Source organism: Mustelus asterias, chromosome 5, assembly GCF_964213995.1.
Source record: "Mustelus asterias chromosome 5, sMusAst1.hap1.1, whole genome shotgun sequence".
NCBI lineage: Eukaryota > Metazoa > Chordata > Chondrichthyes > Carcharhiniformes > Triakidae > Mustelus > Mustelus asterias.
Window position 1 is genome coordinate 142,274,425 of NC_135805.1, and position 21,270 is coordinate 142,295,694.

General features: G+C 48.1%; 1 protein-coding gene across 1 annotated transcript in view; it reads right to left on the reverse strand.

The window, feature by feature from the left end:
• Positions 1–383: 383 nt before the first annotated feature.
• The window catches only part of ddx43 (DEAD (Asp-Glu-Ala-Asp) box polypeptide 43), a 65,633-nt gene continuing 44,746 nt past the window's right edge, over positions 384–21,270 (reverse strand). The window contains exons 11-17 of the mRNA XM_078213432.1: positions 21,005–21,092; positions 18,144–18,271; positions 13,941–14,050; positions 8,042–8,180; positions 4,979–5,066; positions 2,943–3,080; positions 384–1,273 (exon numbers count right to left, since the gene is read on the reverse strand). Of these exons, the coding sequence (XP_078069558.1) occupies positions 1,265–1,273; positions 2,943–3,080; positions 4,979–5,066; positions 8,042–8,180; positions 13,941–14,050; positions 18,144–18,271; positions 21,005–21,092 (700 nt within the window). The 3' untranslated portion in view covers positions 384–1,264. The remainder of the gene's footprint in view (positions 1,274–2,942; positions 3,081–4,978; positions 5,067–8,041; positions 8,181–13,940; positions 14,051–18,143; positions 18,272–21,004; positions 21,093–21,270) is intronic.

The window sequence follows — 21,270 nt, forward strand, 5'->3', positions numbered from 1 at the left end:
CCTGTTGGAATTTTATACGTTTCTATGAGACCCCCCCTCACTCTTCTAAACTCCAGTGAATATAATCCTAACCAATTTAGTCTCTCATATGACAGATCTACCATACAAAGAACAGTACAGCACAGGAACAGGCCCTTCGGCCCTCCAAGCCTGCACTGATCACGTTTACCTATCTAGTCCAACCGCTTATATCCCTCTATTCCCCGTTTGTTCATATGTCTATCCAAATCGTAACTGCCTCAACCACCTCACGTGGCAGTGCATTCCAGGCCCCCACCACCCTCTGTGTAAAAAACTTCCCCGCACATCTCCACTGAACCGTTCCCCCCTTATCTTGAGCTTGTGCCCCTTGTAATTGTCATTTCTGCCCTGGGAAAAAGCTTCCAACTGTTCACCCTATCCATACCTCTCAATTTTATAAACTTTCTATCAAGTCGCCCCTCAGCCTCCGTCCTTCCAGGGAGAACAATCAGAGTTTATTCAATCTCCCCTCATAGCCAATAGCCTCCATCCCAGGAATCAGCCTGGTAAACCTTCGCTGCACTCCCTCTACAGCAAGGATATCCTTCCTCAGATAAGGACACCACCACTTCTCTCAGTACTCGAGTTGTGGCCTCACCAATGCCCTGTACAATAAATAAAGGCCGACACTTAACTTACTGAACACTTCAATGCTGTACCAAGGGAGGACCACCATCTAAACACCTTCACAGTCGCCAACACTTGGACTTACCCCCAGCTCAGAAAAATAGAAACTGACGAACACTAGCATATTTTCCTCCAAACTTCACTTCCATAAAGTTTGCTGTACTTAATAAAAAGTGTTGAAGATGAATTAGATAGGCATTTTGTTATGGGAGGATCCATGGCAGACTGGTCTGGAGCCTCAGGCTAGCCACATACACAGACAGGGACATTAATATTGGAACTGGCTGCATGTTTATTCATCTTCCAATAAAATACAGTGAAATATGCGTCATGTTAAACATCAACACCCAGGGACAGCACAGATTGCTGCTGTCCCAGCTACGGAATGGAATCACACTCACACTGAGGTCGGCCTCAGTAGAAAATAACATTAAAGAAAGAAAAAGCAATTCTGCAAAAAACATTTTTGTTCTCGGCTTTCGAAAGAAGTGAAGGATACAGGAAAGTGCAGTGTTCATGTGCCTCGGAGTAGTGTCTGCGCAGTACCTTGCATTGCACAATTCACGTTTGCTTTTCCCGTTTACAGGAATGACAGCAAGAAGTGACGCTTACTGCTTCAGTATCTCTGCAAAGGTATAATTGTGCAAATTAGTCAACTGGCTGTAAAACAACTAAAACTCCTTTAGTTTGACCTCATCATGTTTATTTAAAATTTATTTATTAATGTCACAAGTAGGCTTACATTAATGAAGTTACTGCGAAAATCCCCTAGTCGCCACACTCCGGCGCCTGTTCGGGTACACAGAGGAAGAATTTAGCATGGCCAATGCACCTAGCCAGCACGTCTTTTCGACTGTGGGAGGAAACTGGAGCACTGGAGGAAACCCACACAGACACGGGGAGAATGTGCAAACTCCACACAGACAGTGACCCAAGCTGGGAATGGAACCCAGGTCCCTGGCGCTGTGAGGCAGCAGTGCTAACCACTGTGCCGCCCTATTTAACATTCATGGGCCGTTTGAGGTATCTTTGAATGAAAACTATCCTTCTTTAAGGATATTCATCCTCCAATAATACCAGAGTCTCAATGCTAGCTGAAGACTGTGCTCTCTCCCTGTGGGCCCTTGCCCGAGATTGACAATGCTGCAGAACCCAGAGCTGCCAGTTTGCCCGATGATTTGGAACCACACAATCCTTTGCCAATGCATTGCCAGCTCAATTTAGAAAGCTGTGTTTTTAAAACCCTTTTCTCCAGGGTCGGGGGTGGAGTCTTTGTTAGTTCCCTCGTGCATGTGTGACAAGCAAGTCTGGGAGGACAACAGTGTTACTTCATAACTTCCTCAGGAGATCGATGGAAGAAACACTCGAACCTAACATCTCGGTTCTGCGTGGCAGCCTGTCAGTGACTGCGTGAATAACCTCACCCTGGGATTGCTGTCGAAACTAGCCATGTCCCCAGCACTATTAATAAGCGGCCTCAGAGCGGTGAGGATGACAGCCTGGTTAATGTATTAAACACATTAAAAACCTGGACAGGAAGCATAACATTTCCTTCAGCTCTGCCATTAACAACAATATTTCACAAACGCTGTTCATTTTTTACATCGGGGCTAAAGCCAAGTTTGACAAGGGTGTAAAAGATTGGATACAAAATCAATCCTTGGTTTCCCCTACTGTCAATGTCACTGTTGAGAAATAATTTTTCTCTGCACGGATGGGTGGAGATTCAAGTCGACCTGTGGAAATGTGGTACCCTTTTGTTCTGTTGTTTTCCTCTCTAATGTCACCATCAGATCCAGCACTCTTTGACTGAATTATTTAATTGCAGAACAATTTTTTAAAAATTCATTCGTGGGACAAGGGTGTCACTGGCTGGCCAGCATTTATTGCCCATTCCAAGTTGCCTGAGGGCAGTTGAGAATCAACCACATTGCTGTGGCTCTGGGCCCGACCAGGCAAGGACGGCAGATTTCTTTCCCTAAAGAACATTAGTGAACCAGATGAGTTTTTCTGACAATTGACAATGGTTTCATGGTCATCAGGAGATTCTTAATTCCAGATTTTTTATATTGAATTCCAATTCCACCATCTGCCTTGGCGGGATTCGAATCCAGGTCTCCAGAACACTAGCCGAGTTTCTGGATTAATAGTCTAGCGATAATACAACTAGACCATCGCGTCCCCTGAAGAGCATTAAACAGCATTAAATATTTAATCAAGACACATCAAGATTTTGGATTTGATACAATCTAATGCAGGAGAGATTAAATTGAGGTGGTGGTTTTCGATCTTACTTTGTTCCAGCCTCTTTTGCCTTGCCCACGGCCTCTGCGTCCTTCGCCATGGGAGGTTGCAAGCTCCCTCTCATACTCCTTCTTCATTTTGTTTTGCTCATACCTTTTTGCCATTGTCAGAAGCTCTTCAGGAACTGGCTACAGGTGGGAGACACCACATTGCATGACCAAATTCGATTAGAAAAACAAAGCAACAGAACTATCTCACACCTTATTGACAGAGTGCAGGTGGAAATAACATTACATAGAAATTACAGCACAGAAACAGGCAATCACTGGTTCATGCTCCACACCAGCTTCCTCTTGCTTCTTTTCAGCCCATTAACATATCTTTCTATTGCTTTCGCTTTGACCAGTTTCCCCTTAAATCTAACTTTGCTATTCACCCCAGCCACTCTGTGACAATCAGTTCCACATGAGAACAGAGAACGGAAGAGCACAGGAACAAGTCCTTTGGCCCACAATGTTGTGCCGAACATGATGCCAAATTAAACTAATCCCTTCCTCCTGCCCTTGGTCCATATCCCTCCATTCCTTGTATATTCAGTGCTTATCTAAAAGCCCCTTAAACGTCCCTATCGTATCTGCCTGCACCACCACCCCTGGCAGTAGGTTCCAGACCCCTACCACTCTGTGTAAAAAAACCTGCCCCTCACATCTCCTTTGAACTTTCCCCCTTTCACCTTAAGTTTATGGCCCGAGTATTAGACATTTCAACTCTGGGATAAAGATTCTGACTGTCAACCCTGTCTAAGTCTCTCATCATTTTATAGACTTGTATCAAGTCTCTCCTCAGCCTCCACTGCTCCAGAAAAGGCAATACTAGTTTGTCCAGCCTCTCCTTATAGCTCATACCCTCTAACCCAGGCAACATTCTCACCGCTCTCTGTGTAATGAGGTTTCCCCTGAAATCCTTGCCGTGTCTGTAACTGTTTTATACTTGCAGCCCTTGGTATTGGATTCCCAAACAGGTGGAAACATTTCTATTGTAATATAGACCATCAAACATTTTCATAACTTTAAACACCTCCCCATTAGGTCATTCCTTAGACTTCTTTCAAGAAGCCTGAACCTTTGTGTTTGAGTACAGGAACATTCTGGGAATCCTGAGCTATTCAATTCAGATCTTGACTGAATGTTGTGGTTTCTGGGTCGTTGGGGACCTGCACGGTCTCGGCTAAAGGATTTCCCATTGATTCATTTTTGGAGGAAATGCTATCAAACTCTCCCAGGAAGCCCAAAACAGAAAGTCTCCCTTTTAATTTTCCCGTTATCGAAGTTAGTGAACAATTTAGCACTAATGTTTCAATCAGCCTACATCTGATCGCAGTATTGTCATGGCTTCTTCAGAAAGGAAGCAGGAAAGCATCCATTCCGGATGTATCACAGCTTGGTATGGCTCCTGTCCTGCCCAAGACCGCAAGAAACTGCAAAGAGTTGTGAATGAAACCCAATCCATCACACAAACCAGCCTCCCATCCATTGACGCTGTCTACACTTCCCACTACCTTGGGAAAGCAGCCAGCATAATTAAGGACATTCTCTCTGCCACCTTTTTCCGTTGGGAAAAAGATACAAAAGTCTTGAGATCACGTACCAACTGGCTAAAGGGGTGGGATTTTCTGGCTGTGCTTGCCCCGAAACCAGAAAATCCCACCTGAGATCAATGGACCTTTCCATGGTCTGCCCCTCGCCCGCTTCGATTCCCATGGCGGGCGCAACGGGAAAATTTGCTCCAAAACAGCTTCTTCCTTGCTGCCAGACTTTTGAATGGACCAACCTTATATTAAGTTGATGTTTCTCTGCACCCTAGCTATTACAGTAACACTACATTCTGCACTCTCTCCTTTCCTTCTCCCTATGTACTCTATGTACGGTATGCTTTGTCTGTATAGCGCACAAGAAACAATACTTTCCACTTTACCCCAATACACGTGACAATAATAAATCAAATCAAAAAGACGAGATGTTAGAGCGGAACTGACTGAATCAGTGAATTCTGGATATGCACTGCCTCGAGAAGTATAGAAACGTACTTGACACGCTCGTTCCAGAATTGCAATCAACTCCGCAGCAAATCGCCAGTCACTCCTTGTGACGAGGGTTATTGCCGATCCCATGCGACTGAAAGAAAAGACAGCACGTTTAAAACAAAGACAAATCCCCAGTGTCCTGTATAACTTCATTAAGTAGCGGGAGTGGCAAGGTGTACAGCATTAAGGGAAGTTACAATGTGCCTGCTACCAGCACAGTCCCCAAATGGAGAAAGGTAGTTTAGTTATAGAGCGAAATGTTCTTCCATTGACTCTGGGAGCATTCATTGGTAGCATGTATCTAACATGGCTCTAAGACTGGCATGTCCATTAAAAACGTGCAGGATGGCAGAATCAAAGAAATCGATTGATAAGAAGACAATGGGAGCTGGTTGGGAAATGCTCACACAGACCAGTGTTGCTCTTTTATCTTTTACAAATGACTTGAAAAGCAGCAGTTTCAAAAGGGCCTAAATTTGGAGATCTCACGACGGCACAATGGTTAGCACTGCTGCATCACAGCGCCACAGACCTGGGTTCAATTCTTGGCTTGGGACACTGTCTGTGTGGACTTTGCACCGTCTCCCCGTGTCTGGGTGGGTTTCCTCCGGGTGCTCTGGCTTCCTCCCACAGTCCAAAGATGTACGGGTTGGGTTGATTGGCCGTGCTAAATTGACCCTAGTGTCAGGGGGATTAGCAGCGTAAATACATGGGATTACAGGGATAGGGCCTGGGTGGGATTGTTGCCAGTGCAGGCTAGATGGGCCGAATGGCCTCCTTCTGCACTGTAAGGATTCGATGATTCACCAAGAGTGCACAAACTGGGAAGGAATTTGGAGCAGGTATGCAGCAGCTGCAGTTTAATGTGGTCGAGAGTCCCTCTGGTACATGTACGTGTCAGGAACGTGCTGGAGACTATCAGCACAGTACAGAACTCTCAATACCGGCATATTGTTCCCCACACCATTAAGCCTCCAGTGGCCCCAGACAGCAATCCAACACAGCAAAGAGATACATTAATGAGCTGATTTTAGAGGAGGCAGGGATTTGTTGGCATCTCATTGGGAAAATTATTTCCCTCAAAATTTCATATCACTATGGGCGGCACGGTGGCACAGTGGTTAGCACTGCTGCTTCACAGCTCCAGGAACCTGGGTTCGATTCCCGGCTTGGGTCACTGTCTGTGTGGAGTTTGCACATTCTCCTCATGTCTGTGTGGGTTTCCTCCTGGTGCTCTGGTTTCCTCCCACAGTCCAAAGATGTGCGGGTTAGGTTGATTGGCCATGTTAAATTGCCACTTAGTGTCCTGAGATGAGTAAGTTAGCAGGATTAGCGGGTAAATATGTAGGGATATGGGGGTAGGGCCTGGGTGGGATTGTGGTCGGTGCAGACTCGATGGGCCGAATGGCCTCTTTCTGCACTGTAGGGTTTCTATGATTCTATGACTAGAAGGCAGAACGGATCAATAACAATATTTCAAAAAGGGAGCGGAGCAGCCAATTGGGAAGATATTTTGTCTTTTGTGCTAAGACAGTTAACTGGAAGTTCAGGGTAAGTTCTTAAGCTCCGAAGAGGTTTTCCATGTTATGGTCTGGAAAGACAGGCGGCACGGTGGCACAGCACTTAACACTGCTGCCTCAGCAGAGCCACGGACATGGGTTCGATTCCAGCCTCGGGTCTGTGTGGAGTCTGCACATTCTCCTCGTGTCTGCATGGGTTTCCTCCGGGTGCTCCGGTTTCCTCCCACAGTCCAAAAGATGCGCTGGTTAGGTGGATTGGTCATGCTAAATTGCCCGTAGTGTCAGGGGGATTAACTGGGTGAATGTGTGGGGTCACGGGTTACTGGGTGGGATTGTGGTCAGTACAGACTTGATGGGCCGAATGGCCCTGTGCTGTAGGGATTCTGTGATAAACTGGGACACTGAAGACTTTTCAAAATAGAAAGGGAGGCAGTCAGTCATTTGAACTGGTTATTACACGGTATACATGACATGACATTGTTGAAATCGGGACAAGGTGAAGGGTGCAATTGAAGGATCTGGATTGTCACCCCCGTGTCCAAGCATTATCCAAAACTGTCTGCACATTGACACCGAAAAACTTGAAAGGTGAACCAGATCAACAACATTCTGGCAAAGGCACAAACTTCTTTTCGATCCAAAGTTAAACCGAGAGGCAGGGTGAGAGCGTGAGACAACCTGCATTTATATAGCACCTTTCATAACAACAGGGCATCCCAAAACTCCTTACAGCCAATGAAGTACTTCCGAGATGGAAAAATCCAGCCCAAGGTTCACAGACCTTTCCTGTCCCAGCTGCTACGATTCCCGTGGCAGGTGTGATGGGACAATTCCATCCTAGAAGTTCAATCACTGACCCCCTCGAGCTGCCAATTATGCCAACAGTAAAGTGATAATGGCCAGTTTGTGATTCTGACTGAGTGATAAATACTGGCTCCACAATGGGGATAATTGACCTGCAAAATAGTCATGGGATCATTTGCATGGGGCGGCACAGTTGTTAACACAGCTACCTCACAGCGCCAGGGACACGGGTTCAATTCCCTGATTGGGTGACTGCGCGGAGTCTGCACATTCTCCCCGTGTCTGTGTGGGTTTCCTCCGGGTGCTCCGGTTTCCCCTCTCAGTCTGAAAGACGCACTGGTTAGGTGCATTGGCCGTGTTAAATTGCCCCTTAGTGTCCAGGGGTGTGTAAATTTGGAGGATTGGCCATGGTGAATGTGCGGGGTTGCTGCGCTGGAGAGGAGGGTGGGACCTGAGTGAGATGCTCTTTTGGGGAGTCGGTGTGGACTCGATCGGCCAAGTGGCCTCTTTCTGCACTGTAGGTTTTCTAAGGATCTATGGCACCCAAGAGGGCAGGAGGGACCTCAGTTTAATGTCTCATCTGAAAGGTGGCACCTGGGAAAGTGCAGCACTCCCACGGTACAGCGTGTATGATTGAGAGAGCACTGAGGGACACAAAGCACACAAAGATGGAAAGAGAGAGCAAGAAAAAGAGAGAGAGAGGCAGAGACGACGTCAGCAGAACTGAGTGGATAATTCTTACCCTGCTCTGCCAGTCCGCCCGATTCTGTGCACATACTCTTCTATGTTGCGGGGGAAGTCGAAGTTAAACACGTGTGTGATATCGTGCACGTCAAGTCCACGTGAAGCCAGATCGGTTGCAATAAGAATCCGGACTCTCCCTGGAGAGCAGACGTTTGAATTGATTAAAACCCCCAGCAACATAGATTCTGCATTTTCAGATTAACCCCTGAACTGAGTCCCTTCCCTCCAGCCCCGAACCTGATAATCTCAACAAAGTAGCTCATTTTCAGTTGAATTTACAACTCAAACTTAATTAGTTCCTTAATGGTGAAGTTTAAAAATGACTTGTATCTGATACACAGCAGAAACACCTTGGACATGGAGCTTACCAATTCCGTGTGCCACGGGCAGTGTGTGTGTGTGGGGGGGATGACAGTCGCTATGGACAGTGTGTGTGTGGGGGGGATGACAGTCGCTATGGACAGTGTCTGTGGTGGGGCGGGGGGGGGATGGATGACAGTCGCTATGGACAGTCGGTGTGGGGGGGGATGATAGTTGCTACGGACAGTCAGTGTGTGGGGGGATAACAGTCACTGTGGACAGTGTGTGTGAGGGGTGTCAGTCGCTATGGATAATGTGTGTGGGGGAGATGACAGTTGGTACGGACAATCGGTGTGGGGGGATGGAGTCGCTATGGACAGTGTGGGGGTGGATGACAGTCGGTATGGACAGTCGGTTTGGGGGGTGATGAAAGTCGCTATGGACAGTGTGTGTGGCGGGAGATGACAGTCGCTCTGGTCAGTCGGTGTGGTGGGGTTGACAGTTGCTATGGACAGTCGGTGTGGAGGGAATGACAGTCGCGATGGACAGTGTGGGGGGGGGGGGGGGAGGATGACAGTCGCTATGGACAGTGTGTGTTGGGGGTCGGGGGGGGGGGAGAGATGACAGTCGCTATGGACAGTGTGTGTTGGGGGTCGGGGGGAGATGACAGTCGCTATGGACAGTGTGTGTTGGGGGTCGGGGGGAGATGACAGTCGCTATGGACAGTGTGTGTTGGGGGTCGGGGGGAGATGACAGTCGCTATGGACAGTGTGTGTTGGGGGTCGGGGGGAGATGACAGTCGCTATGGACAGTGTGTGTTGGGGGTCGGGGGGAGATGACAGTCGCTATGGACAGTGTGTGTTGGGGGTCAGGGGGAGATGACAGTCGTTATGGACAGTGTGTGTTGGGGGTCGCGGGGGGAGATGACAGTCGTTATGGACAGTGTGTGTTGGGGGTCGCGGGGGGAGATGACAGTCGCTATGGACAGTGTGTGTTGGGGGGGGATGACAGTCGCTATGGACAGTGTGTGCTGGGGGTCGGGGAGGGGATGACAGTCGCTATGGACAGTGTGTGTTGGGCGTCGGGGGGGGGGGGAGATGACAGTCGCTATGAACAGTGTGTGCTGGGGGTCGGTTGGGGGGGGAGATGACAGTCGCTATGGACAGTGTGTGCTGGGGGTCGGGGGGGGAGATGACAGTCGCTATGGACAGTGTGTGCTGGGGGGGAGATGACAGTCGCTATGGACAGTGTGTGCTGGGGGTCGGGGGGGGAGATGACAGTCGCTATGGACAGTGTGTGCTGGGGGTCGGGGGGGGATGACAGTCGCTATGGACAGTGTGTGCTGGGGGTCGGGGGGGGGAGATGACAGTCGCTATGGACAGTGTGTGCTGGGGGTCGGGGGGGGGGGGGGGGGGAGATGACAGTCGCTATGGACAGTGTGCGCTGGGGGTCGGGGGGGGGGAGATGACAGTCGCTATGGACAGTGTGTGCTGGGGGTCGGGGGGGGGGATGAAAGTCGCTATGGACAGTGTGTGTTGGGGGTCGGGGGGGGGGAGATGACAGTCGCTATGGACAGTGTGTGCTGGGGGTCGGGGGGGGGGAATGACAGTCGCTATGGACAGTGTGTGTTGGGGGTCGGGGGGGAGATGACAGTCGCTATGGACAGTGTGCATTGGGGGTCGGGGGGGGCGGGGGGATGACAGTCGCTATGGACAGTGTGTGTTGGGGGTCGGGGGGGTGATGACAGTCGCTATGGACAGTGTGTGTTGGGTGTCGGGGGGGGGGGGGGAGGATGACAGTTGCTATGGACAGTGTGTGCTGGGGGTGGAGGGGGGAGATGACAGTCGCTATGGACAGTGTGTGCTGGGGGTGGAGGGGGGAGATGATAGTCGCTATGGACAGTGTCTGTGGGGGTCGGGGGGGGGGGAGATGACAGTCGCTATGGACAGTGTGTGTGGGGGTGGAGGGGGGGATGACAGTCGCTATGGACAGTGTGTGTTGGGGGTCGGGGGGAGATGACAGTCGCTATGGACAGTGTCTGTGGGGGTGGAGGGGGGGGATGACAGTCACTATGGACAGTGTGTGTGGGGGTGGAGGGGGGGGATGACAGTCGCTATGGACAGTGTGCGCTGGGGGTGGAGGGGGGGAGATGACAGTCGCTATGGACAGTGTGTGTTGGGGGTCGGGGGGGGATGACAGTCGCAATGGACAGTGTGTGTTGGGTGTCGGGGGGGGGGGGGGGGGGGGGGGGGAGGATGACAGTTGCTATGGACAGTGTGTGCTGGGGGTGGAGGGGGGAGATGACAGTCGCTTTGGACAGTGTCTGTGGGGGTCGGGGGGGGGGGGGGGGGAGATGACAGTCGCTATGGACAGTGTGTGTGGGGGTGGAGGGGGGGATGACAGTCGCTATGGACAGTGTGTGTTGGGGGTCGGGGGGAGATGACAGTCGCTATGGACAGTGTCTGTGGGGGTGGAGGGGGGGGATGACAGTCGCTATGGACAGTGTGTGTGGGGGTGGAGGGGGGGATGACAGTCGCTATGGACAGTGTGTGTGGGGGTGGAGGGGGGGGATGACAGTCGCTATGGACAGTGTGTGTGGGGGTGGAGGGGGGGGATGACAGTCGCTATGGACAGTGTGTGCTGGGGGTGGAGGGGGGGAGATGACAGTCGCTATGGACAGTGTGTGTTGGCGGTCGGGGGGGGGGGAGATGACAGTCGCTATGGACAGTGTGTGTGGGGGTGGAGGGGGGGGATGACAGTCGCTATGGACAGTGTCTGTGGGGGTGGAGGGGGGGGATGACAGTCGCTATGGACAGTGTCTGTGGGGGGGGGAGTTGACAGTTGCTATGGACAGTGTGTGTGGGGGTGGAGGGGGGGGATGACAGTCGCTATGGACAGTGTGTGTTGGGGGTGGGGGGGGGGAGATGACAGTCGCTATGGACAGTGTGTGTGGGGGTGGAGGGGGGGGATGACAGTCGCTATGGACAGTGTCTGTGGGGGTGGAGGGGGGGGAGATGACAGTCGCTATGGACAGTGTTTGTTGGGGGTCGGGGGGGGGATGACAGTCGCTATGGACAGTGTCTGTGGGGGGGGGGGGATGACAGTCGCTATGGACAGTGTCTGTGGGGGTCGGGGGGGGGAGATAGCAGTTGCTTGGTCTGTTTAGGTGGGGAACATTTCTGCTCGATTTGGATTTTGGAAAATCAGTTTGATAATTGAGAGGCTGGGAAGGGGTTTGGGTGTTCGCAACGTGCATGTGGTAGTTTGTATGTTTCTATTTGCCGGTGTCTCATAGAAATTTATAAAATTCTAACAGGGTCTCTCCCTACTCCAACACTATCGAACTATCAACCCTCCCACCCCCACTGCTTCTCATCCACATGCTGCCTTTCAGTTACATCATCCCAAAAACACATCAGCTTCATCAAAAAACGGAAACTAGAAGCGGGAGGAGGCCATTCGGCCCTTCGAGCTCGCTCCACCATTATTTTGATCATGGCTGATCATCAAATTCAATGTCCTGATTTCCCCCTCTTCTCCCCCATATCCCTTGATCCCTTTAGCCCCGAGAGCGATATCTAATTTATTCTTGAAATCAGACAACGTTTTGGCCTCAACTACATTCTACAACTACAAGTGAATTCCGCACATTCTCCATTTCTCCCGACAGTCGCTATGGAAACTAAGTGTCATTTCTCCTCACCTCAATTCTAAAAGGTTCTCTTATCCTCAAACTATGCCCCCTACTTTTGGACTCCTCCCACCATTGGGAACATTCTTTCTGAATCCACCCTGTCTAACCTTGTTGAAATTTTATAAGTTTCTGTGAGATCCCCCTTCATTCTTCTAAACTCCAGTGAATATAACCCTAACCGATTTAGTCTCTCCTCATATGACAGACCTGTTATCCCAGGAATCATCCTGGTAAACCTTCGCTGCACTCCTGCCCAAGCTCAGAGCAGCCAGCATAGTTTCTGTCCAATAGGAGCAGCCCAGTATGAGCTCCAGTCCCAGTCATGGCCAATCACTGTGTCGCTCTTGAACATCTGACCAGTGAGGCACATTGTGCAATGTAACACTTCACGGTTACTCCAAATCCCATTTTAGATAAAGGATCCTTTCATTTGTTGATTCAAATTATTCAGTCACTTCATAAGACCATAAGGCATAGGAGCAGAATGAGGCCATTCAGCCCATCGAGTCTGCTCCGCTATTCAATCATGGCTGATAAGTTTCTCAACCCCATTTTCCCGCCTTTTCCCTGCAATCTTTGATCCCCTTGCTAATTGAGAACCCATCTATCTCAGTTTTAAATATAACTCAATGAACTGGCCTCCTTCTGTGGCAATGAATTCCATAGGTTCACCACCCTCTGGCTGAAGAAATTCCTCCTCATCTCGTTTCTAAAGGGTCGTCCCTTTACTCTGAGGCTGTGCCCTCGGATCCGAGTCTCTCCAACTAATGGAATCATCTTCCTCACATCCACTCTATCCAGGCCTTTCAGTATTCTCTAAGTTTCAATGAGATCCTCCTTATCCTTCTAAACTCCATCGAGCACAGACCCAGAGTCCTCAAACGCTCCTCATACATCAAGCCTTTCATTCCTGGGATCATTCTCGTGAACCTCCTCGGGGCCCTATCCAAGGCCAGCACATCCTTCCTTACATACGGGGCCCAAAATTGCTCAACATTTCAAATGTGGTCTGACGTCTCAAGCCTCAGGCAGACAGGATGCCAAGTGTTAACCTCAAGGCTCCTGCAGAACACTGCTGCAAATGCTCGTTTTGTCCATCGTTTAGAAAGTAGCTTTGCTCTCTGATACTTACAGACCAGAAGAATAATGATTGGGTCACTAAAACAACCACGTGTGTAATTTTCTGACAACACTTTCGTTTATCATGGGTGGAAAATATGGCTGTTGATTGCCAGGGGGTGTCAGAGACGGAAAGTGGTGAAACTTCCAGGAACACGCCTGGCCAGACTTGCCAACCTTCTCAAATGTTCATCCCACTAAAGCCCAGTGGATTTCGATTTCCACTTGGTGGGTGGGCCAAGATCTTTACATTTTTACTCCATTCTTAATGTTACGCAGCCAATGCTCAGAGTGGATCGGGCAAGCCTGAATCCAGCTCCTGGCTTGCTCCAAAAGCCAAACTCAAATTGAATCCAATCGTGGTCGCCATAAACAAGATCCAAGCTGACAAGATAAGGCACATTGCATCCCATCTTGGGCTTGATCTGACGCTTGATCTGAGCCAAAGGTGGGTTGCCCAGGATTACTGAGGGGGAGGAATTGCTCTGAGGCTGTGTGCGCACGAGAGAGAGAGAGACAAAACATGCTCACTTGTTACGCAACATCGCGCACTTGACAGTAACTCCTTGTTCTTCAGGAACAAAGGCAACAGCCAAACATGTCACAAGGTGTACGGCAGGGTGGGGGCATCAAAACAGAATGAGAAATAACTCAAAGCTGCCAAGTACTTGAAGACTCAACAATGGCTCAGTTATCCAAGTGATGCAGAAAGTGTTTAATTGATGGAAAACCGCCTCAATCCGTAGCATTCTGCGGTTACAGAAATCCCCCTTCGAATTACTACCTTCCTTGAAATCTTCCAGAGCCTGCTCTCGGTCATACTGTTCCCGATCACCATGAAGAGACTGGACCGGGATCCCCTGCAGGCTGAAGTCACTCGACAAATCATCAGCTCTACAATGAAATGATACGCAGTCAGTCACCAGGCAAAAAAACTTTGAAATGGTTAAAAAAAGGATGCCACCTCTTTGACCAGTGCCTCCAGTCCCCTCCTGAATGACACCTCCAAAGATGCATGAGGGGGCTGTCAGAGACTGACAAGTACTCACTGCAGTGATTTACTGCTTTAAGTAGGGCGGTCTGATCTCCCTCATCACATTTCACTTATTAAAATACATTTTAAACACATTTATACTTGCTTGTCCTACTGGTTCTAGACATTTATCCTAATCACAATTTAGATGGATTTTCCTAGAATCCATACAGTGCAGAAGGAGGCCATTCGGTCCATCGAACCTGCACTGACAACAATCCCACCCAGGCCATATCCCCACGTATTTACCGTGCTAATCCCCCTGACACTAATGGACAATTTAGAATGGTCAATCCACCAACGCCACACATCTTTGGAATGTGGGAAGAAACTGGAGCACCCGGAGGAACCCCACGCAGACACGGGGGGGGGGGGGATAATGCGCCGACTACGCAGAGTCACCCAAGGCTGGAATTGAACCCGGGTCCCTGGCGTTGTGAGGCAGCAGTGCTAACCCCTGAGCCGCCCATGAATAAGTGTTTCCATAAATCATTTTGGTAGAGCGTGCAGAAGATTGAAGCAAGTGCCTCTGTCATATTTGAAATAAAAAAACCAGGAAGGAAGGAGTTCTGAGCTGTGGATTTCTGCCGACTGAGGCTGAATGACACATCATTCTGCCTGCTGCTCACAAAACCACAAAGCAGCCTGTGCCCTTCAGGGTTCCCACAAACCTCAGGCAGAGGTTTCTCGTAGAGGAGGCAAGCTCACAAAAATACTTTCTCATTATAACATCACAAGTTCGGGAATTTGAACGCTTGGGTTTCGATTCAGCAGAAATGAAACATTTTGGAGAATTTCTTCCAGTATCTTCAATGAAACGTGACCATGTCACATAACCTGCTCGCCAATAATTGCCATTCATACATTTCCTCTAAATCATACAATCCCTGCAGTGCAGAAAGGGGCCATGAGCATTTTACTGCTCAGCCAATTGCAAGGATTTTATTTACATTGGTTGATGGGTTGAAGAGCCTTTTTCCCTTTCCATCCCTCTCTCATCGTTTTATACACAGAACTCCCAATGAAAGACTGGCTTACGTAGACCCTTTCCCAGTCAGAATCTAAAAACCCACGTTACAGTGGCGCAAGTAAAACTTTCCTACACAATGCCATCACTAGACCAGAAAGAAGGCAGAGTTTAAATGGGGTAAGGAATCGGGAAGCTTCCTGTGGGCAGGGTCTACTCTGAGAGTCACCTGATGAAGGAGCAGCGCTCCGAAAGCTCGTGATTCCAAATAAACCTGTAGGACTTTAACCTGGTGTTGTGAGACTTCTTACTGTGCCCACCCCAGTCCAACACCAGCATCTCCACATCCTGATCTTAATCGACAGTGAAAGGCAACATGGGCAGTGAGAGGTTTATGCTGATGGTGTTTGAAGGGGTGTGTGTGGAAGATAAGCAGTGATGTAGACAGGTTGGGTGTAGGGCTGCAGACCTGATATGGAACAGCAATAAGAAAATAAGATCTAGAAGCAGAATTAGGCCATTTGGCCCATCGAGTCTGCTCCGCCGTTCAATCAGAGCTGATCAGATTCTCATCCCCATTCTCCTGCCTTTCCCGTTAACCCTTGATCTGCTTATTGATCAAGAAGCTATCCATCTCTGTCTTAAACACACTCAATGACCTGGCCTCCACAGCCCTCTGTGGCACAGATTCACCACCCTCTGGCTGAAGAAATTCCTCCTCATCTCGGTTCTAAAAGGAGTGTCCCTTCACTCGGAGGTTGTGCCCTCTGGTTCTCGTCTCTCCCACTCATGGAAACATCCTCTCCATGTCCACTCTATCCAGGCTTTTCAGTATTCTATAAGTTTCAATTAAATCCTCCACCTCATCCTTCTAAACTCCATCGAGTATAGACCCAGACTCCTCAACCACTCCTCATATGACAAACCCTTCACTACAGGGGTCATACTTGTGAACCTCCTCTGGACCCCTTCAAGGCCAGCACATCCTTCCTTAGATATGGGACCCAAAACTGCTCAGAGTATTCCAAATGGGGTTTGACCAGAACCTTGTACAGCCTCAGCCGTACAATGAAATATTCTTCCTCTGTGTTCGGGGCATTTTTGTACAAAAGGATAAGTCTGTGACTCGCAATGAACTACAACACAATCAGTATCAAATATTGCTTACATCTGAAAGTATTCTCTTTTAGGCTGCATCTTTATCATTGGAAAATCCTCTGTAGTCAATGTCTAAATCTGGTGACCAGAAATACAATTGCTAATTGTAACAGAGTCATAAAACACAGCATGAGGCTACCATTTGGACTCTTGTCCCTGGCTTTTTGGTAGAAGTACAATTTTTAATTTCCAAGTACATAATCTAATTCCCCGTATGAAAGTTACTTTTGAATTATATCTGGTGTGATTTAAACAAAAAAACCTCTTGTTGTTTGTTTTGGGGTAGTAGCCATTACCTTGAGATGTCCTCCCCCAGTATGAAATACACCCGATGCCATGACTGTTTCCAGCTGTGGCTATAGTCATGAAATCCAAGACCCTCTGACACTATCTCACCAGCGATAGTGCTGGTACTAAATCAACAATAAGAGAGGGAAACCTGATATTAGCCACCAGACAAAGAATATAAAAATATGGAAAACCGGATAATTCATTGAGAACATGGAACAGTACAGCATAGAAATAGGCCCTTTGGCCCACAATGATGCGCCGAACATGACGCCAAATTAAACTAATCCCTTCTGCCTCCCCTTGGTCCATATCCCTCTATTCCTTGCATATTCATGTGCTTATCTAAAAGTCCCTTCAATGTCCCTGTTGTATCTGCCTGCACCACTACCCCAGACATTTACCGCTCTCTGTATAAAAAACTTGCCCCTCACATCTCTTTTGAGCTTTGCCCTTCTCACCTTAAGTGCATCCTCCCTCGTATTAGACATTTCAACTCTTGGGGAAAAAAAGATTCTGTCAACCCTATCTATGCCTCTCATAATTCCATAGACTTCTTTCTGGTCTCCCCTCAGCCTCTGCCGCTCCAGAGAAAACAACCCTAGTTTGTCCAGCCTCTCCTTATAGCTCATACCCTCTAATCCAGGCAGCATCCTGTTAAACCCTTTCTGCACCCTCTCCAAAGCCTCTGTGGTGACCAGAATTGAATGCAACACTCTAAGTGCAGCCTAACCAAAGTTTTATAAAGCTGCAACATGACATCCAGACTCTCATACTTAATGCCCCGACCAATAAAGGCAAGCATGCCATATGCCTTTCTTGAGCACCCTACCTACTTGTGTAGCCACTTTCAGGGAGCTATGGACTCGAACCCCAAGGTCCCTCTGTGTATCAAAGCTGTTCAGGGTCCTGCCATCAACTGGATTCTTACCCTTAACATTTGATCTCCCAAAGATCTCACCTCACGCTTGCCCAGATTAAAATCTATCTGCCATTTCTCCGCCTATATCTGCAACTGATCTATATCCTGACGTAGCCCTTGACACGATCCTTTCTTCCCAGCCCCACTGCAGTGAGGTGAATTTTCCCTGTTATCCTGGCCAATATTTATTCCTCAACCAAGTTGACTAAAACAAGCCTGGTCATTATCACATAGTGCTGTGGAATCTTAGTTACAAATTAGCTGCTGCGTTTCCTGTTGTACAATATGGTGCACACTTCAGAAGTACTTCACTGGCTGCGAAGAGCTTTTGGAAATCCTAAGGTCATGAAAGATGTAACAATCGCTGCCATATCCAGAGCTGGACTATTGCACAACATATATTGCGGTCCTGCTCCCTGCCGGGGCAGTAAGAGATCCTGATGAAATATAAATATATCAAGGCAGTCTGAGTCGGTGCAACCCAAAAACAGCTGTCATTTGGCAGCAACCAGCCCCCAGAACCTCCAGGATTCTGTAACATTTCAGATCTTCAATAAAACAAAGAGGAGAATTGAGGAAAAGCAGATGGTTAGTCCCGCTCTGCTAACACTGAACGTACGTAAGCTTTCTTCCCACAAAGATGATGACTTTGTCTGTGGGGTTCATGGATTCAATGAAGTGCAGTGTGTAGCTCCTTTTCTCTTCTTCAGGGATAACCAGGACATTCTGTTCCACTGTCTCCACAGCCTAAGAGAAACAAGATTATTTATCTTCCTAGCACTCTTCGACTTTTGCCTGTGTATAAACATCGAATCAACAGTCCAGGAGGCGGCGATTTGGCCCATCGAGCCTGCGCCAACAACAATCCCACCCAGGTCCTATCCCCGTAACCCCTCATATTTACCCTCCCAGTCTCCCTGTTACCAAGGGGCAATTTATCATGACCAATCAACCTAACCTGCACATCTTTGGACTGTGGGAGGGAAGCGGAGCACCTGGACAAAACCCATGCAGCCACGGGAGAACATGCAGACGCCACACAGACAGTGATCCTAAGCCGGAATTGGACCCGGTTCCCTGCTGCTGTGAGGTAGCAGTGCTAACCACTGTGCCACCGTGCTGCCTGTGTACATGCTCACTGCAATGATTTAATTATAATAAACACGTTATATCTTTGGCACCATAAGATAGATTCAGTCAAGCTGCTCACCAACATGAAGGGAACACTGAAACCAAAAGAGAAAATGCTGGAAAATCTCAGCAGGTCAGGCAGCATCTGTGAGGAGAGAAAAGGTCTGACGTTTCGAGTCCAGATGACTCTTTGTCAAAGCTAAAAGGCATAGAAAGTGGGAGATATTTATATACCCCCAATATCTCCCACTTTCTATGTCTTTTAGCTTTGACAAGGGGTCATCCGGACTCGAAACGTCAGCTCTTTTCTCTCCTCACGGATGCTGCCTGACCTGCTGAGATTTTCCAGCATTTTCTCTTTTGGTTTCAGATTCCAGCATCCGCAGTAATTTGTTTTTATGAAGAGAACATTAGTCGAAGGGATGGCACCATCTCTCATGGCAATCCTTTCACCCTGTCTCCCACCAGGACAGTAGAATTTATACTTGTAATTATATATCAATTCCTTGCTTAGTCAATTTATCTCATGGGTTTCCGTTGCACACCAGAAACTGACCTCCAGGCCAAATCAGGTGTATGAATACACACACCTAATCCAGGAATGCCCCCCCCCACCAACCCCAAACCACCCACATCCACTGATTTTTCAAGGACCAGAAGTTCAGATTTCCACTGGAATTTGTATGCAGAAATGCTTCACCCTTCAAGGACCTGGCTCTAATTTTAAGATTATGTCCCTTTATCCAGGACTCCTCCTCCTCATCAGAGAATCAGAGTCCCTTCAGGGCGGAAGACGCCATTCAGCCTATTGAGTCTGCATCAACTCTCTGACAGAGTATCTTATCCAAGTCCTCTCCCCACACCCCCACACATTTACCATGGCTAATCCCATCTAACCTACATATTTTGGGATACTAAGAGGCAATTTAGCATGGCCAATCCAACCAATCTGCACATCCTTTGCACTGGATCCTGTTTCTGAAGCTGGTTATGACACACAGCCTGTGCTGATGGCTGGAATTGTTTGGCAAAGGGCCTGTACTGCCCCCACACTATGGATTTCATGCTAACGGCGAGTTATTAGCTGCCAGTTTTCAAATCCAGCCACCAGACTAGCTCTTGACACCATTTTTGATCTCTGGTAATGTCAGCTGCAACGGTCAGTGCAGCTTTGTGTACAACACTTGGAATACTGTGTACAATTCTGGTCACCCTATTATAGAAAGGATATTAAACTAGAAAGAGTGCAGAAAAGATTTACTAGAGTACTACCAGGACTTGATGGTTTGAATTATAAGGAGGGGCTCGATAGACCGGGACTCTTTTCCTCTGGAGCGTAGGAGACCTAGGGGTGATCTTATAGAGGTCTATAAAATAATGAAGGGCATAAATCTGCTAGATAGTCAATATCTTTTCCCAAAGGTAGGGGAGTCTAAAACTAGAGGGCATAGGTTTAAGGTGAGAGGGGAGAGATGCAAAAGGGTCCAGAGGCACAAGCTTTTCACACACAGAGTACTGAGTGTCTGGAACAAGCTGCCAGAGGTAGTAGTAGAGGCTGGTACAATTTTATCTTTTAAAAAGCATTTAGTCAGTTACATGGGTTAGATGGGTATAGAGGAATATGGGGCAATTGGGACTAGCTTAGTGGTTATAAAAAGTGTAAGAAGTTTAACAACACCAGGTTAAAGTCCAACAGGTTTATTTGGTGGCAAAAGCCACACAAGCTTTCGAAGCTCTAAGCCCCTTCTTCAGGTGAGTGGGAATTCTGTTCACAAACAGAGCTTATAAAGACACAGACTCAATTTACATGAATAATGGTTGGAATGCGAATACTTACAACTAATCAAGTCTTTAAGAAACAAAACAATGGGAGTGGAGAGAGCATCAAGCCAGGCTAAAGAGATGTGTATTGTCTCCAGACAAGACAGCCAGTGAAACTCTGCAGGTCCACGCAACTGTGGGAGTTACAAATAGCTCTGTTTGTGAACAGAATTCCCACTCACCTGAAGAAGGGGCTTAGAGCTTCGAAAGCTTGTGTGGCTTTTGCTACCAAATAAACCTGTTGGACTTTAACCTGGTGTTGTTAAACTTCTTACTGTGTTTACCCCAGTCCAACGCCGGCATCTCCACATTATAAAAAGTGTGGCATGGACAAGTTGGGCCGAAGAGCCTGTTTCCCATGTTGTAAACCTCTATGACTCAGTGTCCCGATTTTACCTGCAACAACCTTCTTTATCAAAATAAAACCATCAAAGTTCTCCACTGAAAGGCCGAGCTTACTTTTACTGAACCTTCTGAAAGTTGCACAGATTGCAAACAAAACCAAAATACTTATTTTGCTACACTCACTGCTAAATCCAGAGTTCCTACATAAGCCATCATCGGATTCTTCAGATAGGATTTTGCCAATCTCCGAACGCCATCAGGCCACGTTGCACTGCAGAGGGAGGAGAAAGGGTTAACAGCAGATAGTGGTGGCCATAGCTTTGCCAGTACATAAAGCTAAATGCTCCAAAGATGAGGACACGAGGCTGATTCCAGCACAGCGCAGCAACATATCTATGTCTATAGTGCTCAAGCATTCTCTTTCTTCAACCCACCCAAATGCAGTATTT